The 21,244-nt window shown below is 44.8% G+C and overlaps 1 protein-coding gene across 6 annotated transcripts in view; it reads left to right on the plus strand.

Annotated features, from left to right (window-relative positions):
• Positions 1-21,244, plus strand: part of KLHL29 (kelch like family member 29) — a 405,515-nt gene that overhangs the window by 353,703 nt on the left and 30,568 nt on the right. For all 6 annotated transcript variants that reach the window (XM_087775206.1, XM_087775204.1, XM_087775203.1 and 3 more), the window contains 3 exons: positions 12,217-12,415; positions 15,096-15,278; positions 18,047-18,227. In XM_087775206.1, coding sequence (XP_087631332.1) covers positions 12,217-12,415; positions 15,096-15,278; positions 18,047-18,227 — 563 coding nt within the window. The remainder of the gene's footprint in view (positions 1-12,216; positions 12,416-15,095; positions 15,279-18,046; positions 18,228-21,244) is intronic.

The following is a 21,244-nucleotide window of genomic DNA, read 5'->3' on the forward strand; positions in this document are numbered from 1 at the left end:
GAAACTAAGTGTATTACTGTGCTCAGCACTGTCTCCAGATAAATGCTAGAAGCAATGACTGACTGGAGGCTGATGATTGTCCCTGGGACCAGAAGACTTCCCTGGTGATATTTAAAAACCTGCCACTTGCCTTCGGTGCAGCCCTGGAAGTCAGCTTTTATGGGTAGTGAATTGTGGTGGTCTGAACCCCAAAACTCTCCTTTTGGAGGCCCAGTTCTCCCCACAGCCCCCAGAAGGGGAAGGCTGTTTTCCCCCTTTCCCCTCCTTTGGAGGTCAAAGTTGCTGGCCCGTCCTGGCAAGGCCAACTTCTGTTGATCCCGGCTCACAGTTTTGGCTAGTTTAAGAAGGACAGTCCAGTTTCTTATGGATCAGACTGGGACTCAGGGAAATACTTAGCCACACATTGTTGAGGCCATCCCACATCATGAAAGGCTGTACCTTCTTGATTTAAATGGGAATTCAAGCACCGAAATGTGCAATGGGATATTAAGTGCATTATTGGATGTGATCCAGAGCAGCTGCACCTCCACCCCTCACCTGGAAAGTGGGAGAAATAGCAATTCCCGACCTCAAAGGGCTGCTGGATGAGGATAAGAGCATTAAGGGCAGTGGGGTGCTCCATGCCTTTCTGCCTGCACTGCCTGCGCTGCCACTGCCAGCTTAGTATTGCCCAATATTATTATTGCCTAAAACATTTACACGATATCATTGATTTATTGAAATGGGCCCCTTTTTGGCTCTCGCTGGCCTTGAAAAACACACTTATAGAGTATTTCCCTGGTTGCTTGAAGTTTGATGACAGCAGTCAGCTCTGTGCAGCTTTGAGCTCTGAACCTAATGCAACCTCAGGGATTATTCCCGGGGCCCGGAGTACGGGAGCCCTGCGGCAGGAGCCTGTTTGCCTGGTGCAAACAGAAGGTGTCACTCACCAGGTGGTCCAGGTTACGTTTTCAAAATTGCTGGTTTAAATATTTCCTTCTGCACCCTGCTGCGGTAATGTTATGAATTTTAACCACTTATTTTTTTAAGTGGTGCTTTTTCTTGCCCCCCTCTCGCTGCTGCCACCACCACTGCCATCTCCTCCTCGCTCCCTTTCTGTTGTGGTTGGGTTGGTTTTCTATTTTTTTTTATTATTTCCGAGTTGCCTTCCCCTCTGCCCTGCTTCTGCAGTGCCTTTGTAGTTTATGATGGCAGTTTTATTTGCTTCTCCAAATTTCTCTGCGGTGCTTTGGTTTCATGCATTACTTTACAAGGGCTTTTAATTTTTAATTTGTATTTATCCAGAGATGAGGGTCTTGAATAAATTAATATTAAAGATACCGAGCAGATCACTATTTTCATGCCCAGTCCTACCACTAAACTAGTTTCTTTGGATCGTAGCTTTCAAATTTTTTGTACTCTGCACACTCCTTGATCTATTATAAAGCTCTTAGTTAAATTGGTACTTATTTTCTAAAAGTAGGAACTCATACTTACCATGAAAAGTACCATCTTTATAATAATAACTTCTGCATTTTCAGAGCCCAGGAACAAATAGCTCTGAAGGTGGATAGGAAGGAAGATAGACCTAAATAATCTTGTTTCTGGTAAAGATGATGAGTGAAAATTTGCGCTTGGTGTGCAGCAGGACCCACCATGCCGGGAAGTGCCCAGGCTCCCATGAGCACAGGCTGCTCAGGGCTTTGCAGAACTGGGTGACCATGGCAATAGTAAACGCCAAGCGGACCTTCTTGCAGGAGCTGTGCATGGATATTTTGACTGTATTCACAGTTTGATGAGATGGATTCACTCAGCTCTTTTCAGACTCCTTGGGGTGAGGAACCAACACGGGGAGGACACCAATGCAGCAACAGGAATGTTGCTTCTGCACCCAGCTGGTGGGATCTGGTGGGAGGGTTGCTGGAGAGGTTTTAGCCATGAATTGCAGCAGCCCCAAGACATCACTCCTGCTCTACTGCACTCCTCAGGTGACCGGTCTGGTTTTATTTCTCTCTCCCAAAGGCAGTTCTGGCAGTTAAATCCTTCAGGGCCTGGATTTCCAGGGGCCACACTTCCTTCGTATCTCCCCTCTCCCCATCTCCCTTTGCCTGACAGGCCAGGCTCTATCATCACGTTTTTATTTGCAGTAGTTCCAATGGCAGGTGATTTAAATGCCTCTTTGGCAGTTTCTTCCAAGCACTGAATTGGTGATTCTCCCAAAGGGGGATGTTTGTCACAAACAGGGAAAGGTCTGTGCTCTTCGTCTCACCTGCATCTCCATCTTCCCTGGCAAAGCCTGGCAGGGGCTCGCTCAGCAGAGACATCCCCACAGAAGAGCTTGCAGAAGCAGCCTTCTCTCTAAATCAGCACCCTCTGCCCTCAGGGCAGCTGCAGCCCTCCAAAACTCCTTGTGCTTTAATGGCTTTGTGTCACTGGAGTACCAGCTTACGCCTGGGGACAGTAAATCTCACCGCTTGTGTTCCCCACACCGCAGCTCCGTGCCGTGCTCTTACGACAACTTATCCATCACTGCCTCCCTGCCTGTCTGGATCCCTTTCTGAGAGCCACTGGGAAGGAGATTTTCAATGGAGCCTCCCATTCTCCTGGAAGGACGTTGAGTTTGCTGTCTTCCTGCTCTTCTCTGCCTTTCTAAAAGCTCTTCTTCGGGTATTGAATTGTTTCTGCTTTTGTTAATTCCTTCCCCACCAGGCTGGAGGGCAGTGGCAGGGAAGGAACCAGGATTTGCTTGCAAGGCAAGTTGAAAAGCTGCGCTCTGGCTGACTTTTAATTGTGCAAATTGTGCTCATACGAAGTCTTATGGTGCTTATAACAGTGCTTTGTGGCATTACAAAAAACAGCATCCAAGCCTCGTTACAAAGAGGGAATAACAGTGCTTTAGAGGTTACTGATCCATCTACATATGACAGAAAGGCAGTTCAGATCATGACATAAGTCTTAAGTTAGGATATGGTAAATAACTGTATCCAGTGCATTGGAGTAGCACACCAGCTCATGCAGTAATGTTTATGGAGCTATTTTAGTGCTGCTGGTAGTGCAGTCGTGTAAAATGGGTCTAACCAAAAGAAGCAACCTGTGATGTGAGGTCTGGACCAGATAGGTAATTTCCTGCACCAGCAGAGGCAGAGCGCTGGTTGTAGGAGTCCTCTTGATGGCATGTCACTGAGTGGAAAGCCTGCAGCCTACTGACACATCTGGAAAAGCTGAACTTAACTGTTTTTTCTATTTATTTCTCTTCCTGACTGATGGACAAGATTGTAAGGTTTATCCTAACAGTTATCCTCTTGATAAGCTTATTACAACTCCGGCGAACTCATGCAAAAAATATATTGTATAATGGAGGCTTTACTGTCTGGAAACCAGGACGGTCTGAACCATCCAAATAAGCAAAGATTTCTGCCAGACCCCAAGCAGTCTTCCCCTGAGCTCATCCGCCAGCTCTCTGCGTGGCCTTGGGCAGGTTGTTTCACCTTTCTGCCCCCCATTTCTTACACTATAAGCTGGAGGGAAGTGATGCCTCCCACATGGGCTGTTGGGAGGATCCGGTGGATAACGAGCCATGTTTTCTGCTGGTACTGACTGCCGGAGCTGCGCAGAGCTGCAGACATGGCCAGCGTCAGCGCGGGATGGGGAAGATGTGAAGTTGCTGGATGTGCAGCAATTTGCTGCCTGCCCGGAGCACAGACGTACCAAAGCTCGTTGGAAACTTTCCTACTTTCTGCTCCAAGTCCAAAGTTATATCTCTTTTCTCTGACAGAAAAAAACATAGCGACATGTTTATTAATAACAGAAAGCCTGGGAAAACGAGACGTCCAGTTGCATGAAGCTTCCCTCTCTCCCTGAGGAGGGACAAACATTTCAACAAGTTGCCCAGAGTAGTGCTGGAAGAGAGGCAGGTGCTGCAGCGATGAGGGACAGACGAGGGGCTCAGCTGAATGGCAGTTACCTTTTGTTGCACTCTGCAAGGATGGTTTAAACCCTGGTTAAAATCACGGTGTCCAGCAGCAAAATGAAATATCTCCACCGTAAAGGCATTAACAAGCCTTCTATGAACTTGTGTCCTCAGAGGCAGATTTGTCTAAACAGCATCTTCATGGTGCCTGAGAATCAGAGATGCGTAGACAAATTGGAGGTAATTTAGAAAAGAGCAACACAAATGATTAGAAGACTGAAGGAACTGATGTGAGAAAAAAAAGATTAAAAGATATGAATATGCATGACTTGGCCTAATGACAGCTAAAGAGGGATAAACGTCTACAAGTGTTTGAAGCCCCAAGGAGAGGAGTTGTCTGGAAGGATGCAAGGGGTGTAACAACAGTAAGGACCACTGGGATGAATTTGAGATGTGGCAAATGAGTCTTAAGGAAACACAATGCCCGCCTGAAAGCCCTGTATCTGTCAGTGAGGGTAAGGAAAGGTGATGGAGAGAAGGAGAAGAGGATTTATGTCAAAAATGCTACAAATGCCCATGAGCTATATTTTGGCAGTGGCAGTGAATGGCAGCTCGGAGGCAAGATCCTACAGAGGAGAAGGGGTTGGTAACTGTGAGAGAGCAGATGGAAGATCCCTGGTCTGTGGTTATGCTGTTGAGATGGTAGCATAATTTCTCAGGCACATTTTAAAGAGTCTCCAAAGTTATGCAAAAGAGCGGCTTGCTCCAAGAAAATGGAGAATCTGACAGGGAACAAGCACAATCCCACCTCTGCTGTGGTGACAAGGAGGTAATGCTATATTCAGAAGCTGATACCCAATACCAGCACGTACAAATTACTTAAGTTCATCATAACAGGAAATTAATTGATCAATCAATGTACTTAAGAGCATTAAGCTTCAGGAAAGCAATGTTGGAATAAGTATGAAAAAGAAGCTTCCAAGGGAGCCTAAGTGAATTAGGCACGAACACTCTATTACAGTTCAATTAGGCTTCTTTGAAAAGCCCAGACTACCCTGATGCTTTGAAATCCATTTGTGGGAAGAGCAGACAAATTCAAAAAGATGCCATAATGAAAGTGAAAGAAGCTCCAATTTCTCTGAAAATGAAAAACTCAAGGGATGAGCAGTAACCCCTGTGATTTCCCAGGGATGGGCTGCTCAAAGAACTCAGATTTAAATGAGGCTTTTGCAGACATACTCAGAGCCTGTACAGGCTTACAGAGGGAGAAGAAAAAGCAGCAGCAGGAACAGAATCAGTGCAGGAACATGCCCTTAGCTTTAATATTGGAGGAGGAAACTGCATTAAATAAAAAAAAAAGAGGATGCAGGTGACATCAGCAGTTCCTTAAATTCCCCCCGTACTAAACTTCTAAGTTTTTTTAGAGGGATACCCTTGACTGAAAGTCTGCTGAATTATTTCTCAGAAGTTTAAATTGGTTTGAGGAGCTCCCTCATCTCCCAGTCCTCTCAGTCTCTTAATTTGTGGCTTTTCCAATATATTTTCCTATTTTTTGCAAAATATTTTTCTTCTGTTGCTGAAGGAACGGCCTTACAAAGACACACATCTGCAAGCAGCTCCTCACACGTGCTTGCTTGCGTTGCCTTGTGCTGCACGTGGCCCCAGCACTCAGGATGGACTTCCAGAAACAAAATCATTTTAGACTGTAGGCAAGAAGCATTTCAGAGAATTATTGCGCATGGATTCATGCGTCAGTGTGTTGTAGGGATGGATGTATCAGGAGTTTACTTGGGTTTGTGAAGCATCTTATAAGCTTCAGCTATTCTGTTGTTGGCAGCATGCTTTTGTGGTGCATCTGTGTGCATACCGGTCTTTGAATAGGTGACTGCCCATAAAAAGAAGAAACGCCACTCACCACTGTAGTAACCTTTGGGGGAATTCAGGGGGTTTATTTGATAGAGTTTAGTCAGGGAGACAGAAATTGCATGGTAAGAGTGGAGGTTTTTTAAGCCTCAGTATCAGGTAAATTCCAAGTGTGATGGATCAATGATTTATCTTCCTGCGTATTTAGAAAACTCTCATCGTATTACTACTAGAAATACCTACCCGTGTGCTGCTTTGCAAACAGTTTGGAGAAGAGGACAGCGGTTCGCTTTATATGGCACCAGTGACATTACAGTGTTTAGTCAGCTGTGCTGCCATAAAGATGTCACGTTGAAACCTTATTTCAGGAAGACAGAGGGGCTGCTCTTTCCTTCTTGCTAGGCATGAGATTTATGCACATGGCATCCCGCCACCAAGCCACCGGCTGAACCCAGCGCCTGCGAACCAGATTTTCTGCCACATGTTTATCTCATGATATTATGAGGCTGTCAGCTGACATCCTACCAAGCCTTTTGGTTTAATCTGAAGGCAGCCTTGCAATTCCAAGAAGTCAATATGGGTGATGATTAATAAATACTTCAAGCACACTGCAGAGTTTAGGTTGGGCTTGGATGCAACCTTGGGTGTAGGAACGTGCAGGAGGTTACTGGAAACGCAGCATGTCTTTGTAATACCCAAGGGTTAGATGTGTCAAAGCAAGCACCCTCATTACCAAGTAGCAGGGCAGCGCTGTGAAAATCTAGCCAAAAAAAACGTATTTCTGAGAATGGCAAACCAGTGCACCAACAGCTTCGGCTTCCCCAAACCAGCCAGTTCCCCGCTGGGCTTGCACTTGGAAACTTGGACCCAGCAGTCCTGATTTTGAATATCAGGTTGGGTAACCTGCTGGGGAAGTCTATGCTGGAGATGGTTGTGGGGAGGGACCGCTCACATCACCATTCCAGTGTGCCTCTTTGCTTGGCCACCACGCCGCATCCCCAGCCGCCACTGTCGGGCAGTTCGTTACCTGGCCACGGGGTAGGCATCAAAGGCTAGCATCTGCCATTCTGGGAGTTTGGGGTGGTATTTTTTAATTATCTGAAGGAGTTTTATGCAGTGGGGAACTGATTCTGCTTCAGATCTGTCCCTGATGGCTTCCTCCGTATGAGGAGGTCCTTGCTGCAGCTCTCTGATCGGGCCGGTGGAAGACGCGGGGCGAGTCTGAACCCAGGGGTTTATGTGAGACGACATAAATCTCCTTCGTAGCTCTCAGGTGACTCAAATATGTTCCTACTTCATAATGTTTTTAAAAACTCGATTGGAATTATGCATAAAGAGCTGAAACAGCAGTTTATTGGAGCAAAACCCTATCGTAATGTGGGTAGTCTAACTTCTGTGTTTGTATTTCTAGCTGAAGCCTGTTTCTTTAGGCAGATAGCACAAAGGGTCCTTTGTAGGAAGAACAGTAAACTAGAGAGACAGATGAGTTATAAGGCATAAGGGAAACATTATTTTAACCTCTCTGGGCATTCCTTCAAAAATGTTAAAAATCTTCAGAGCTTTCCAGTGTAGCATTTAAGGAGCAGGAAATTTGACTCTGTAGCAGTAAACATGTTTCCTTTTGAAACTAACTGTATACTGTTGTAGCCCAAGTCTATGCAGGAGCACACTGAGAGTCCTTTTGGAGAATACCTGTGAGGATTTTACTGGATTAGAGATTTGAGAATAAAAAGATTATTTTTAGCATGATACTGAAGAGGGTTTTGTAACTGAGACTTAGAAGATAACAGAACAAAGCCCACTTGCAAGCAAGAGTTCATAATACCAGTATAATTAGTAGGAGAAGAAATGTCACAAAAAGTTTTGCAAAGTAAATGTCCTCACTCAAAACTACCAGCCAGGAACAAAAAAAAAAAAAAAAAAAAAAAAATTTCAGCTGTTTTGTAATCTAGCTTGCTCAAGCTCTGGCATGCCTACCGAGATGGGAGTAACTTATGTATGAACAGATTGTTAGGGAAAGGCTTGAAAGGGTCAGCCTCAAGCTATAGCGGATTGTGTTGATCATATATTCCTCTGAGTCAACGATGACCTAATGAAAACATTTAGGCTTCCTCGTAACGTGATCGTGACCTTCTAAGCACAGCGCCCAGGTCAAATGGACTCAAAAATTCCCACCAGAGAGAAGAATTAATCACCTTCCACTTTGGGTTGACGTCTGGTTGTAGACATCTCAATGTGGCATGGTCTGAGGCATGGTGTGAGGAACACGCTCCCTTTCCCAGGAGCTGATGGCTCACAGTTTTAGGCCAGAAGGGGACATTGATATTCTCTGCTTCCCCTGGTGCGTGATGCATCCTCTCAGCTCAGATTGCTCAGGGGACTGTGTTAAGTGTGTTGACTAAATCTCTATTAATTATAACATGAGTTTACACATGTCTAGCTGACAAGTAAATACTTGCTTGTATGTACCTATTTAGGTGTCTGAATCTTGAGCTGAATCTCTCCCTCAAAATGTTTAGGTAATTAAAGAAAGATAAGATCTCCTAAGGTTTTTCTTTTCCTGTTTTTTATGAAACACGGTTGTGATTGCAAGCTGGTTAAAGGCTCTGCTTTTCAGTTCAGCCACCAAAATCAGTATCGTGAAATAGGTGCCTTGAAGCAGGCCAGATAGCATTTCTCAAAAGGCGCTGCTCCACTGCGTCCCCAGTGACTGTCCAAAGAGCCTTTGCTCAGGTGGTAGCGGTGCCCTGGCTCCTGCAGAATCACCCCAGCCATGCATGGCACCGTGGGGGTATCCGGGAGCATCACTGCTCAGCAAGGAGTTCATGGAGTAGATCCTCAGCTGGTGCAAAACCCGAGCAGCTCCCTTCATCCAGCGGGAGCTATGCTGAGGTTCACGTCACCTGAAAAACCAGTCCTGATGGTGTTCAAAAACTTCCCTAGCATTTTAAACAATAAATTCATTAGGTTTTTGCATAATGGTGTCCATTTTCAAGCAGCTGAGGCATGGTCTCCCATGTTTATGAGTTGATAACTCTTAATTTTAGGCCAGAAGGGGCATTAATATTCGCTGCTTCACCCTGGCACGTGATGCAGGTTTAGAGTAGTCGTAAGTGGTTCCCAGCAAAGGCCTGAGAAATATTTCTACTTGTCCAGCCAGCGCCTGCAGCCGAGTAGTGAGAAGAAAACATCCTCGGAGTTACAGGCACAAACCACAACTCCAAGGACCCGAGGTTTTTTTGTCTGCTGAATTTGGCATTGTGCCCTGCACAGGTATTCTGCTGTTTTAATAAAAACCGGTAACATCAGTAGGTGCAGTAGATATTTCATAGCTGTATAAGCAACAACAGAAAGACGGGAGAGAATGGAGAGCAAATAACAGGTGGTATGGTAAGGAAGTTGAAATGCTTTATGGTGCTTATTCCAGTCTTAAATGAAAAGGATAACAGTAACAGGATATTTAGTACAATCATAGCTAACAGAGCTAGGAAGCCTTCATAAGGGAGAATCCAGAAGAAAAAGGCTGCTGATTGCCTAAATCACTTGAATATTCTTAAATCAGCGAGGCTAAATGAAATTCACCCTTGACTATAGTGCTTAAAAGAGCTGGTGCGAAAAGCCATTGGTTTATAAAAGCCTCTCCTGTCTTCTAGAGACACTGCGATGGTACGCGCTCTTCAAATCCCTTGGTAAAAAACACTGCAATTATATGTACCCTTAACGCCATCAGCGACAAGCGCGACTCGCGACTGCATGCAGTCGTGCACACACTCACACGCACTGAGATGGCTTTTTCTAGCTGTTTGAGCAAAATGAAGAATAAGAGTGAAAAGTGACATTGGTTTTGATATGTGGCATTAACTTTCAGGCTGATGAAAGGGAGCAACATGTTCTAATTATTATTCCTCTTCAAAATAAGCCACGAGCTCAGACAAAAGAGGAGAGAAAGGGAGGAAGAAAATCCAGGAGAGAAACAGAATCACATTTTCTCACTTATCTAACTAAAGCAAGGCGGGCGAGCGAGAGGGAGAGCTCGCCGTGCTCAGACAGCGGCGATGCCCCATTTATTCTGGGAAAGGTGGGAGATGGAGGCAGTCGCTCTGCCGGGCCCGCAGGAATTGTCCGTCCCTGCCAGAGGGGAGCTCTCTTCCCAGTGCTAATCCACACTCATCCTGGTGCCTGTTGAACCCCGTGTCCTAATTTAGTGGCAAAACTGCGCCTGTGTTTTGCCTTGGTTCGTGGTACGGATGCTTCCAGCACAGACCTGCCTCGGGAGCATCAGGGACAGTGCTGGCGTGTCCCACTGCACCAAGGGAAGGTGCTGGCTCCACGATAGACTCCGTATATTTTACAACTTCATTTGAACTGCCCTTTAGCGACTCGTTCTGCTTCCTGAGCAGCGTGTACTGGAGATTAACCTCCCCCCCACGGGTCGTCTGGCTCATCCCCAGCGTACCCGCTATCCGCATTATTCCCGTGTCCCGATGCCACGTTTCATCTTGGCTCCCGTGTAAGGTTAAACGCCCCCAACCTTCTTAAAAAAAGCACTTCCTGCAATCAGAGCTTTGCCACCCACTGCCATATGTCCACTGCTCCCTCTCCTACAAGGTACCGTTTAATGACATTAAGATATCTGCAGCCAAGTGCCTGACATTTGTGACTCTGGGGAAGGGGAGCAGCCGTTTTGCCTCTTAGAAAGTGCCTTAGAAATGAATTTCAGTAAGGGAGGAGAGGAGTGTCTTCTTTTCTGCTTTGGAGGCTGATGAAGTGATCTCAAGCCCTACTCGGCCCTGTGCCACGCCAGAGGTGATAGCGAGGAGCTGCAGACTTGCTGCTTGCATGTTGGTTTGGTTTTTTTTCTCAGAAGAGGAGCGTTGTCATTTTTCCATCCCTTTTTTATCCCCAAACAACTGCAGGATGGCCAGGCCTCAGGTCTTCAGGCTGTACCTAGAATTGCCAGTGTTGAGGAGGGCTGGCGAGCAGGGGGCTGGCAGCCAGCCTGAGACCCTGGTCGCCTCCCTGCTGCCACAGCCCCGCAGGCACCCATGGGGTTCAGCTCCCCGCAGTAGTTACATCCTCGCTTTGGCAGAGCTTGCACCAGGCTGACATGGCTCTCCAGCAGGAAAGTGATGTGAATTCCTGCTACGAGGAGAAATCCTCTGTTCTTCTCCTGGATGAAGCCTGCTTCTTCAATTTGGGTGGGGAAAGGGGAAGCCCTGGAAGCAGTCCCAGGTGTCACTGCCTCCTCACCTGCCTGGCCAGCCCATTAGCTGCCCTCCCATCTCGCGGTGCCCCTGCCCCGTTCCCATCCTGCTCCTGCTGTGACTTGGCTCTCGCGCGCTGCAGGGACAGGCACGCTGCTGAAAAAGAAAACGAGAGCCAAGTAGCTTCTGGAAGACCAGAGGCATGTGCAGGCCAGCAGATGCTGCTGGCACTCAGCGGTCTCAGGACCAGTCGCACGGACCTCAGGAATATTTATTTGCATCCTGGCCTCAGTCCCAGTTGGGATCTTTGGATGCTGCCGCTCTATGAATATTTATTACAACAGATGATTATCTTTTCTTGCTGCACACCCTTAGTTTGCATCCTGGTTTTGTGCATTTCTTCTCAAGAACCACATTTTCCTGTTACTCTGCTTTTCACTGTACTCTTGTGCTGTGTTGTGATATAACCAATTATATATAAAAAGAATAATCTGGGGATGGACTCTTGGTTTTTCGATTGCAGTTTTCTCTCTTGGGGTTTTGTTCTCCTTTAAGCCATGTTCAGTGACAGACAGGTTCATTTGCTCAGATGTCCTTTGCCCTCCAAGGTTTAATGTATTTATTTAGAAGATGAAACTTACTGTCAGTATTTGTATAGCACCCTCTGGAGTCTGACTTCCCCAAAATCTAGAAGTACATCATTTGTTTCACCAACAAATAAACCCTATTAATTAAAAGATTTTTAATGAATATTGGCTGATATTATTCAGTCCCTGCCATAGCAGTTGTTGAAATCCACCCTGTTTACCATCTTTTGTTTCACATTTATAGTGCCAGAAAAGACTTCTTTCGGGTTTTTTTACAGTGCAACAACCATGCTCACATTTCAAGGTTAATTCAGAAAACTCGAGAGCTTACTCCATGTCTCCAGTGCACAGGGTGTTATATTCCGCCTGAGTTCAGAATCAGCTTGTATTTCAAATATCCCTCCATACGGTGCTATATAACAAGAGTTGCCACCTTCTGAAGATTATTTTCAGTCTCCTGAGACCAAAACCATCCTGTGTCGGGGAGCACTGAGGGCTGGGCTGTCTCTGTCCCACCCAAGCACTAGGCAGTGCTCATATGTGGCATCCATGACAAGTGTCTTTCCAGGTTGGGTGACAGGGGACGGTTTGCAGGGAAGGGAGGCGGAGATGCCGAGCAGCTGAACTCCGGCATGAAGGCAGTAGTGTGTTATTATTTTTCTCCTGCTCACAGTACGCTGCGGAGTTGCTGGCAGTGGTGCGCCTCCCCTTCATCCATCCCAGCTATCTGCTAAACGTTGTTGACAACGAGGAGTTGATAAAGTCTTCGGAGGCTTGCCGGGATCTAGTGAACGAAGCCAAACGTTATCACATGCTGCCGCACGCCCGACAAGAGATGCAGACGCCAAGGACCCGGCCCAGGCTCTCTGCAGGTAAAGGAAAACTTCCTTCAACACCAGGTCCCTGGTCCAGCAGTTCCTGGGCATGGCCAGGACATGCCCTGGGATGGGGCATGGACTTTGGCTCCTCTTGGCTCCTTCTCGGGGCCTGGTGATATTTCAAGCTCAGTTTTCCATTCCTCCTTTGCTCAAGTGTTTAGGAGCTTCTCCCAGTGGTCAGACGTTGGTGTGGAGATGTACACTCCTGAAACTAGATTTTAAGGAGCTTAATTTTTAAGAATTACTAGTTTTGGCGTGACATTCCCGTGTTGTCCTGAAAGTGAGCCCCTTGCTGTCCATGCCTCAGTTTCTCTAGCTGCAAATATGGGTGAATAATAACATTTGCTTTTTACCATTCGGCCTCTTGCAGGGAGCAGCTGATTAATACTCATAAAACAGCTTCACTTTCGCAGCCCTATGTAAATATATTACTTTTATACAGTGAGTCTTATAGTACCAGTTCAGGCTGCTTGCAGCCTCCAAAACAAATGGATCACACATAATGTATTCCCTTTTAAAAACCCAGCAGCTATGGAGAACTGTGCCGCTTCAAGAAGTTTCTCACCAGAGGAACACATATGTTTTTCTTTTTGGAAAAATACATGAAAAAAACCCAAGTGCCCAACTCAGCAGCAGAGCCCGTATCATGGTAGTGTGAGAAATACCCTAAATATTTGTTGAACAGAGAGTGGTACACATATCATGTAGGAACACTGCATCCGAGAAGGAGTCCGATGAAACGGGTGAATTGTTTTAACGTGCTGCCTGCACTTCTGCCTCCCCTAAGAACAATCACAAAGCCAGGCAGAACTTTCTGTCGCTGCCCCTAATGCTAATGTGGCACAGAGATGGCATATCAAACCACAGCATTTGCAGCTTCTGGAGACTGCCTCATCAAGGCACCTTTCAGAAGGATGAAGTGTAGAGGACTTTCAATAACAATCTACCCTAAAAAGTCTTTCATTGAAGACGACTGATGGTGTGATGTTTGAAGGGATTTTTGAAAAGTGCTTATTTTATGTATATAAAATTGTAGGTGTAATATGAACCATTTCCAGAAGCTTGTTGATGAGGGAAAAGTGATTCTCTCGGGGTAAGAGAGGGTGATTATAGTTTTTTAGGTCAGAGTCTAATTGTATAGAATCATGTTATTTTGCATATCAACAGCATTCATGTAGGCACAAAAGATCTCTAAACACCCTTTGTGGGCTCGCTGCAGCATGTCACGTGCCCTCTCGAGGTTATTGATTATAATCAAGTTATGTCTTGCACAGGTGATTAGATTTTCTGGTATGGCGCAAAAATAATGATCTCTTGTTACTGAGAAATATTTATTTAAAACTGTACAGCACTTTAACTTAATAACTTTTAAGAGAGTAACCTTGCTTGAATGACACAAGTATATTTTTTGAAAAGGCTAATGAAGAATGACAATAATCCATTACTCTGAAGACGCATTTCTCTCCACTGCAGCTCCTAATCTCTCTTCCTGGCAATCTCACTTCTGCACTTCTGACCCCCCAACCCGTGCACCCTTGTCTCTAGGCTGGGCGCCGTAACACATCACAGCAATGGGTCTGGCCGCGAGCACAGCTCCTGAAATAGCAATTCCTTCCAGCTCATGGCTTTGTGGTCCTGCTTCTGAGCCTACCTCTCCTGGCAACAAGTTGCACTGGGGCTTACAATTGCTGCAGAAGGATTTTTAATGCTTCTGCTAAGTGCTAAATCCACACTATCCCCCGCACTTGACTCTTGGGGTTGGAACCATAAAACGTCCCAGAGTTAAACTGCAACCCGCCACTGCAGAGATGAGTCTCGAGTAACATTCAGATCAGATTTGACTCAGTTCTGGCTGTAAAGTGGGAACAAAAACTCTGAGATGTGGATTGCAAAAGTTTTGTCCATTTGCACAAACAGAGAATTTGGCTTGCTGTACACCCTGCATCTTACAGGCTTGGGGGAGCTGTTCAAGTCCAGATAAAGCTCAGTTAATAACAATATTAAGGCATGGGCTATCTCCATCGCATTTCCTAGCATCTAGTACACTAAGATCTTGATTCATGGCTTGAGCACATGTTATCTACATCTGGAAAACCTGCTTTCTCTGGGAAAAGCACAAAAAAAACCACCAGAAAATGGTCTGTTCATAGAGTATATGGAGAGACAAAATCAGGATGAAGAACCATAACTATAGCCTTAATCTCCTCCAGACATTAGCTTTTACTGTGAGAACACCTTCTTCAGGTTGAGGTCCAAACATACTTTCCCTGGATAACGGCCAAGCTCCAAAGCTATCACAGTCCTCGACAGAATTCCCATTTTCTTCAGTGGAACAGGAATTTGCTACATGCAGGTCTCACTCAAAGACTGTTGAAGTCAATGGACATCTTTACATGGAAAGGCCTTTTTATTTCTTTCCCCTTCAAGTTTTGCCCAGATGGCATGCTCCCTCCCAAGTTCTCCCAAGCATGTTCCTAGTGTCGTTCCTCACCCACTGCTCTCCTCCACCCACACACTCCCTTTTTTCTCACCCTTCCTGGTTTGATTGCACAGCCTGAAACAGATTTACATATGATACATTAAAATTACCCTGACTGCCGAGTATTTTTTGATATGCTTCTGCCTGGTTGAGAGATGTTTTTTTATAATATTATTTTTCTTACTTGAAACCTAGGTGTAGCCGAGGTAATAGTCTTAGTTGGGGGTCGCCAGATGATTGGCATGAATCAACGTGCTTTAACAGCAGTCACTTGCTTAAATCCTCAAAACAACAAGTGGTACCCGTTGGCCAGCCTGCCCTTCTATGATCGAGAGTTTTTCAGTGTGGTCAGCGCTGGGGACAACATCTATCTCTCAGGTAAGCATCAGATGTCATAGAAATGTAGAATCATAGAATGGTTTCGGTTGGAAGGGACTTTCAAAGATCATCCAGTCCAACCCCCCTGCCATGGACAGGGACGCCTTCCACTAGATCAGGTTGCTCAAAGCCCCATCCAACCTGACCTTAAACACTTCCAATGATCGGGCATCCCACCTTCTCTGGACAAACTGTTCCAGTGTCTCACTACCCTCATCATAAAAATTTATGTCCAATCTAAAACTACCCTTGTTCAGTTTAAAGTTGTTGCCCCTTGTCCTGTCACTACAGGCTCTGGTAAAAAAATCTCTCTCTGAATTTCTTACAAGACCCCTTTATATATTGAAAAGCCACAAGAAAGTCTCCCTGGAGCCTTCTCTTCTCCAGGCTGAGCAACCCCAGCTCTCTCAGCCTGTCCTTACAGGAGACGTATTCCAATCCTCTGATCATTTTTGTGGCCCTCCTCTGGACCCGCTCCAACAGGTCCATCTCTTTCCTGTGCTGAGGACCCCAGAGCTGGATGCAGCACTCCAGGTGGGGTCTCAGGAGAGCAGAGCAGAGGGGCAGAATCGCCTCCCTTGACCTGCTGGTTACAATTCTTTTGAGGCAGCCCAGGGTATGGTTGGCTCTCTGGGCTGCAAGAGCACATTGCTGTCTCATGTCCAATTTTTCATCCACCAGTATCCCCCAGTCTTTCTCCACAGGGCTGCTCTCAATCCCTTCATCCCCCAGATTTACTAGGCTGGGAGAAGAGTTTCCTCCTTACAACGTAGGACATGCAGGAGTTGTACCCAGCTGCTCCTGGGGAAAAAAAAAAAAGACAAGTGGGAGGGAGGTTGGGAGAGAGGGATTTCCTTACTTTTATCATTCTCCATTTCTCTCTGGTGTTAACGTTCTCTCAAAGCAGTCAACAGCAATATTTTGCAGTTGCAACGTGAAGAAAATAGGTCTGACAACCATCAAGCATGCAAAGAGGTTTCACTGCCATAGAAACACAATTTAAAATACTGGCTGTAGTTGAGTCTAAGTGGTGGGTTATGGAATTTGAGACAGACAGGCTGAACTGCTGAATATGTGACCTACACTTACAGTATTTGCTTACAGGAGCATTCACGTTTTGTAGTTCTTGTTGAGACCTCTCTTTTGGCAGTAGTCACTAGCCCTATAATCTTCTTAGTTTCGATGAAACTGAGACCGCGCTCCTTAAAAGGCTTTAACTCCCAAAGTAGCTGTCTACACTGCGCCCATAGCATCACGGTGTCTGGTTTTGTGCAGTCTGGTGGTACCTCTGCTTGGCTGGAGGGGGAAAAGCAATTTCCACCAGGCCATGCAAGGATGCTCTGATGGCAGCTGAGTGGAGGTTTGATGATAAAAAGAGGAGCCTGGGCAGGGAGGTGCAGATGTGTGCAATCTGAGGATGTAGTTGGGAGTGCGGATGCACCAGACAGTACCAGTAAGGGATTACAGCTGTTGCCTTTCCCTTGCTGAGTTCCCTCACTGCATTTTCTGCAGTAAATCACTGCCTGTGGTGTTAAATTCCATTAATACTGCATAGAGGCCCTAAGGATTGGTTGGAAATTTTTTCTTGACATTTTTTTGCCCATGCTCGTTTTGCTGATGGAGCGAAAGCCTTCTATGGAGGCTTTTGTGAGGTGTTGACTTTTAGTTATTCTTAGCTGAGTTACTTTCCAATATGTAGAGCCATTTTAGGCTGTGCCATACCTGCTAACAAAAGCTGTTGAACACTAAATTCAAAGCTTATTTCAGCTCTTACCCTTGAATCTGGATGAGCTGATGGTGTTCAGTGGCTACAGTAGGAGAGCTGGAAGTCCCACATGGCTGGAAACCTAGCTGAGTGTCGGTGGATATTTTGCTTTACTCAAACTTAAAAGACACAGGAAAGAGGGAAGGGGAACCAACAGAGGTGGGAATGAACTCCTGCAAGCTCCAAGTACTGGACTCCACGCTGCATAGCATACATTTGTAGAGCAAAATACCAAGGAGGAAGCCTGGTTTTCTCATTAAACCACAGAACTGAGTCTAGTTTCTTTTCCTGGCTTGACCAGTGACTCCTAGTGTGGTCTCAGATAAATCATTTCACCTCTTTATGCTTCAAAATGGGGATAGTAAGACACCCACTAAGCGGCTACCTTGGAAGCTTCAGTCAGAAGTTAAAAAATGACCAATATAAATATTTCACCGGAGCATTTTGAACTGTTTTACAGGAGTGGTACAGCTGGTTCTTTATCAGCAAATGAAAATAAATAAGAAATTTGTCCCTGAAAATCAGACATTAAGCCTACAGTGGAAGCACTGACTATTCTGCCCATGTATGTGTTGCTTCAATTCATCACTGTATTAAGCATTTTAGATTTCAGCCTGGCCTGTGTCTCACAAGCCAAGATAGGCTCTGCCTCCTGACACCTTCTTGCAAGTGTTGCAGTAATTTAATAGACTGGAAGTTATTTATGAACACTGAAAAGGGTCTATCCCCTTATGTATATGTCCCTCGTAGTCTGACATCTTGATTTCTTCATGTCATCTTATTAAAAAAAAAACAGCCTTTGGGGCACATGAATAAATGACACAGATATGCATCATCGGAACAGATGCTCAGTATTGAGGGAGATTTATTTTAATTAGTCAAATGTCATTTGAAGTGTTTTTACTTTGTAACTGGCTTTGATTGCTGTGTGCAAAGCTGCTGCCGTTCCAGGATCTCACGTAATTCTCCCCTTTTCTTTCCCTCGCCCGCACGTCGGTGCCAGGCGGCATGGAGTCGGGTGTCACGCTCGCTGATGTCTGGTGTTACATGTCCTTGCTCGATAACTGGAACCTCGTGTCCCGCATGACAGTCCCCAGGTGTCGACATAACAGCCTGGTGTACGATGGGAAAATTTATACCATTGGAGGGGTCGGTGTGGCAGGCAACGTTGACCATGTGGAAAGGTAAAGAAAAAAAAAAAAAAAAAAAAACAAAACCATGCTGCTTGCTGGAGCTTTTTCTTCATGCTATGCTAAAGGACCATTCCCTTTTAAAGGACACATCAAATGGGCTGTAGGTGTTAAAATAAGCTTTTATAATAGCTAAGAAAGGAGGAAACTATGCAGGATTAGATTTCTTTTGAAAGCTTCAGTGGAAAGCATTGTTTCAAAAACAAAGACAAAAGCTGCCAGTTTGTTTGTCGGTTTGCTCAGGGGAGGGAAGAGAGGAATTAATCTTCTTTGGACACAGATTATGCAATGAACTAATAAACTTCCTTTGAATTTAGTACTGATGAAAGTCTTTACAGACCACAATAATCCTTTTTTTTTTTTTAAACCCCAAAAAAGCAACAGCAAAGTAAGTTCCTCACATGCGCTCTCCTGGTAAAGGACCTCAGCCTTGACCTGGCTGGAAGGAAGATGCTCCCTTTGGTGCTCTTGGCCTGGGGCTGGGACCTGCCAAGCTCCGAGTAAAACAATGGATAAATGGAAACAGTTTTGAATTCCTGGCCAAGAGGCGCTGAAGAGAAATGGGAGAGAATGGAAATTTCTCTTTTCAAGAAGACTCTAGATATAAAAGTTTTCCTTTTCTCACATGGAACTTAAAAAAAAAGGAAGGAACAAAAGCACAGAAGAAACATTTCACAAAGTAGAATTCCAAAACCAACTAATTTCACGTCAACCATAACATTCAATAAAACCATAGATTCTATATGCATATCCATGTTTTCTTTGAAAAATAGAAATGCAGTATATAAGAATATTCTATTCCAAAAATATCAATACGGCCCTAGCCTTACCCAAACACTTAAAAATGCATTGTGACCGTAGATTAATGATACATTTTTGTGAGATGTTTTTCCTTAGTGAATCTGGCAACCAAAAATGGAAGTTTTTTTTTTTCTTTTTGTCAGTTTTAAGTGCTGAATTTGAATACTTCTTCAGCAACATTTTGAAGCAGGCAACTCTCAGTAAAAGTTGCCTTAACAGGCAAACCAAAAAAGGGGTAGGTCATTAAGAAAGATTTGCAAAAAAAAAAAAGAACATTTTTCAAAAGGTTAGGATTAAAGATGCTTTGCATCTATTATTTCTGGATTTTGGTGCTGCAATATTTATGTTCTGTTTATGCAGGAGGTGTTTATTTCTTCATTTAAGTAGATACTGTAAATACTGAATACCAAAACCTGTATTAAAAGTTTAGATAATGTTTCAAAGTCGAACACACAGGAAATTAGGAAATGCCGAAAATAAAGTTTCCTTCTGCAGATTAACTTTTTGGTACAATCTTTAATCGTGTGATCACTTTTTTTTTCCAAATGATTTCTGCCAACTAGGCATGGGACAGCTCAGTTTGGGGAATGTGTGCATGGCCAAGGAGATCCTATCTGGTGCTGAGTGCTCACCATTCCCATATCGTTTTGTGTTCCTCTGTTCACAAATTTGGCGTAAGAGACAAGGATGTGACAAAAGGAAAGGACGTGTGCTGTGGGACAAGGTCTGCAGGTAGCCTTCCCTCCCAGCCCAGGCACAAGCTGAAGAGCTGCCGCTGGTGATGGTGCTCTCAGCAAGTCAGGGAAATGCAGGCAGCGAAGAATGAAGGATAAATAATAGCAGGGAATGCAACAGGGAGCGTTGCTTCGCTCCTTACTCTGAGCTTAAGGTGGGCACTGCCTTTAGGACTTGCTTTGAAGAAAATCTCACCATTTTAGGAGATTATTTTTCTGATTTGTGAAGGTATTTGTCCTGTAATTTAAGTCAGTAAATTTTTAACTAACAAACACAAATGTTTTTGTGAATGTGGGAGGGAGCGAGCCCAGGAAAGAGATGTGGTCTTTCGTTCCATCTCTCGATAAAGAGGAACATTGAAATGATGCTGTTGCAGATAAGTGTCTTGATAGATGTCATTGATTGAATGATCTCTTTGAATTTTTACCAGAGTCTCATTTCTTTCTCTGCTCTGATTCTCATGGTCTCTCTTTAACAAAGCATCCAAAACATCAGTCAGTTGAATGAACTCCAAATCAAGCAGAGTCTCTCCCTTTCCTTCCTTCTCATCTCGGTCACCCAAGCCCTTGCCACAAATGACATTACAGCCTGCAAAGTCACGCTCAGGCCCTCGGCATACCCGGCGTGGCTCAGTGCAAGCAGCCGTGCTGGTTTTCAGTTGTAACAAGCCCACCAAGAGACTTTTATGTGGGAAAGGAGCAGATTTCCTCCCTATCATTTCAGTGCACGCTGTTTCGACCACAATAAGAATGTCCTGTCACGGGGATTTGCTAAACGCATGGTTATAATTAATCTGCTATTGTCTATAAAGTGACTTGTGAGACGGAGTCATGGAAAAAGTGCAACATGGCCTCTTTTGGGTTATGCCAAGAAATGAGAGAGGTTTGGGGATGTTTCCTTTTTTATTCTTTGTATTAAAATGACAGTGAGAGTGGCAGAAGCAAAGCATGGCATGGCTGAAGCTGTGCGTTTTGGAAAGGATGTTTCAGGGTCTGCTGTTAGAAATGCAGGTGAGAAAAAGCTGACCCTTATAGCTGTATGGAGCAAAGTCAGATCTTTTCAGACAAAAGCATTTCCCATTTGGACCAGGCAGCTAATTTGTGCAAGCATTCAGGAATTTAAATCATTGTACCCACTTTTGCAAGCAATGAGGCTTTCTGAATTTGGATTGCAACTTTAAAAAAAAAAAACACTAAAATGCAAAGTAAAGCCACTTTAATTGCTCAGTTGTCTGCAGTCGTAAGCACAGTTAATGCTCACTTTTTGACTTTGCCCTCTCTTTCTCCTCCCCCGCCCAAGAGCTACAAGGGACCGACCTTCTCCCACCGTATTTCTGCATGGGCTGCACATTCCTCTTCAAATATTGTGTTGCTTTGGATGGGACACTGAGATACCATCTCTCAGGAGGGTGGAAACTTCTCTGTCATTCCAGCAGCTCTTACAAAAGGACTATATTAAAATAATAAGGTGACATG

The sequence above is a fragment of the Nipponia nippon genome, unplaced genomic scaffold, assembly GCF_047370975.1.
Source record: "Nipponia nippon isolate SJK-2023a ecotype South Korea unplaced genomic scaffold, ASM4737097v1 scaffold_4, whole genome shotgun sequence".
In the NCBI taxonomy this organism is placed as follows: Eukaryota; Metazoa; Chordata; class Aves; order Pelecaniformes; family Threskiornithidae; genus Nipponia; species Nipponia nippon.